Source organism: Austrofundulus limnaeus, unplaced genomic scaffold, assembly GCF_001266775.1.
Source record: "Austrofundulus limnaeus strain Quisiro unplaced genomic scaffold, Austrofundulus_limnaeus-1.0 Scaffold25, whole genome shotgun sequence".
Classification (NCBI taxonomy): domain Eukaryota; kingdom Metazoa; phylum Chordata; class Actinopteri; order Cyprinodontiformes; family Rivulidae; genus Austrofundulus; species Austrofundulus limnaeus.
Genome location: NW_013952427.1, coordinates 1,697,273 through 1,699,544, shown reverse-complemented (window position 1 = coordinate 1,699,544; position 2,272 = coordinate 1,697,273). Strand labels below are relative to the sequence as shown.

At 38.3% G+C, this 2,272-nt stretch overlaps 1 protein-coding gene across 1 annotated transcript in view; it reads right to left on the bottom strand.

Annotated features, from left to right (window-relative positions):
* Positions 1 to 2,272, bottom strand: part of cbarpb (CACN subunit beta associated regulatory protein b) — a 36,627-nt gene that overhangs the window by 28,999 nt on the left and 5,356 nt on the right. Inside the window, exon 3 of the mRNA XM_014004524.1 lies at positions 2,139 to 2,211. Coding sequence (XP_013859978.1) covers positions 2,139 to 2,186 — 48 coding nt within the window. The 5' untranslated portion in view covers positions 2,187 to 2,211. The remainder of the gene's footprint in view (positions 1 to 2,138; positions 2,212 to 2,272) is intronic.

The window sequence follows — 2,272 nt, the reverse complement described above, 5'->3', positions numbered from 1 at the left end:
TATATATATTTCCCTGTTATGTTCTGACTTTATATTATTGGGCCTAACAGACTTTATATGGATTAACTATGATAAAATAATGCAAAAACAAACAAACAAACAAAACAAGTGAACAGCATAGTAAAGACTTTAGAAAACAAAAAGTGAAGCAGCAGTGGTACTTGACGTCCCACCAGCTGAACATATTGATAATGTTACATTTTTATTCCTATTGAGTCTAATGAGTTAGGGAAAAACACATACAGGATTTTTCTACACTCTGTTTGTTCAAACTTATCCAAAACTGGAACATACTAAAAACTAGAAACCATTTTAACTGTATTTTTATGTAAATATACTAGTGCTTTCCCAATACCAGCATTTTTTTTACTAGCATTTGTACTTGTCCAATACCATTTCTATGAGTGGATGTTCACATTAGATTTTAAATGCCACCTCCATCAGACTCCAGTGTGAACACTTTATGCTGACCTGCACGCACAGAAGAAGACATGACGTCACATTCAGCGCTCTGTTTACAGAAGTWAACAGGTCTGTCTGTGGATGCTACATGTTAGCATGTTGATTCTGAATTTGTCARYCTTGTTTAGTTCACTGTTTACATTTGACCCGTCCTCTGGTCAGCTGCTCCGGTGCAGCGTGTATTTATGGAATGAAACATGTTGGAGGTAAAAAACTAACTAAACTATTGAACTGAACCAGTCACTTTAGTATCGATATGGTCCGAAACAGACGTTACCATCATATATTTCTCTGGATTCTCAGTCATCCAGAACATGGAACATTAGAAGAACAAAGACAAAGCAACTGGACTTCTGTTCTGTAGCTTAAGGCGTGTGGAGCTACAAGATTTAAAGGGATCCATGATTAGTTGTAACATTAGACTTTATTTGATAAACATACATTTTAACTGTAAAATGAAGACTGTAAAAATACTGTAGGCTGTTTAGTTTTGTACATTTTTAAAAATATATTTTAACACGGACTGAGCCATTTTATTTACACACAAAGCATTCTGGGTAAATGATGACGTGGATAGGTCCTCAGTGTGAGTGAGCTATATCCACCCTGAAGGTTANTACCATAAGAGAAGCAGGCTGTTGAAGCGTGCACTGGAAACAGGCTGAATGGGCCTCTTGTTTATAGCACAAATACACGGCTGAAATGGTTCCTAAAAACATTTCAGTGAAAATGAGTTTTGACCCAAAAAGGACGGTTGTGTTTCTGAACGCTGTTTTCATCTAGTTTCTTATGTGCATGATAGAGCTTTAACCATATGTTTTCTTTAAAATTGWCATGTTTTTTCTATTTAAATGTTTGAGATGCTTTTTGTGCTCCATTGTGAATAAAATGAGATTCATGGAAACGGAACATTTTTGTGTTCTGCTTTTATTTATGTTTTACAGAATAATACAACTTTGTCAAYACTGTGGTCCACATAACGAGATGGGAGCTATTTTTAACAATAAAGCAAAAATCACTGACGTGGTAGTTTTTAGCAATTTAGTTACTGCAAATGAGCCCCTTTCATGCAGCTTCATCTGTGCTGAAACATTGTGGACTTTTGATGCTATCTTGATCATGTTATATTTGAACATGACTTCTATAATGGAGAGGACACTTCACGTGTTAATGTGGACCACACACTGACGTCACACATTAATTTCTCTGCAAGAGGAAATTAAAGCTCAGATTAGATCAGAAATTTAATTATTTCAAGTCCAGGTCAGGATGTTCTCTATTAGCCAGTCAATCGACCAGACAAGAATATGAGGGAAAGTATGGCTCTGGAGGTGAGCTGCACACACACACACACATGCGCGTTGGTTTTTCTAAGCTTGTGGGGACTTTGCTTTGACTTCCATTCATGTTTCAGTTATTTCTATAGCCTAACACTGGCCCTTTACCCTCAACGTACCACCTACCCAAAATCAGCATCTGTACCCGTGGGGCGCCAGGCGTTAGTCCCCATAAGAAGCATTAAGTCCCCACAAAGCTGTGTTCGTCTGGAATATTGTCCCCATGATGTAGAAAAAACGTGTCCACACACACACACACACACACACACACACACACACACACACACACACACACACACACACACACACAGAGGAAGTTTGAAAACAAGGTGAACTTACTGTGGAGTTTTCTGGTAGAATGTTCCAGACGGTAGACTCATTGCTCATGGTCCAAGCCAACTATATGACCCCCCTGAGGAAAACACACACACACACACACACACACACACACACACACACACACACACACACAC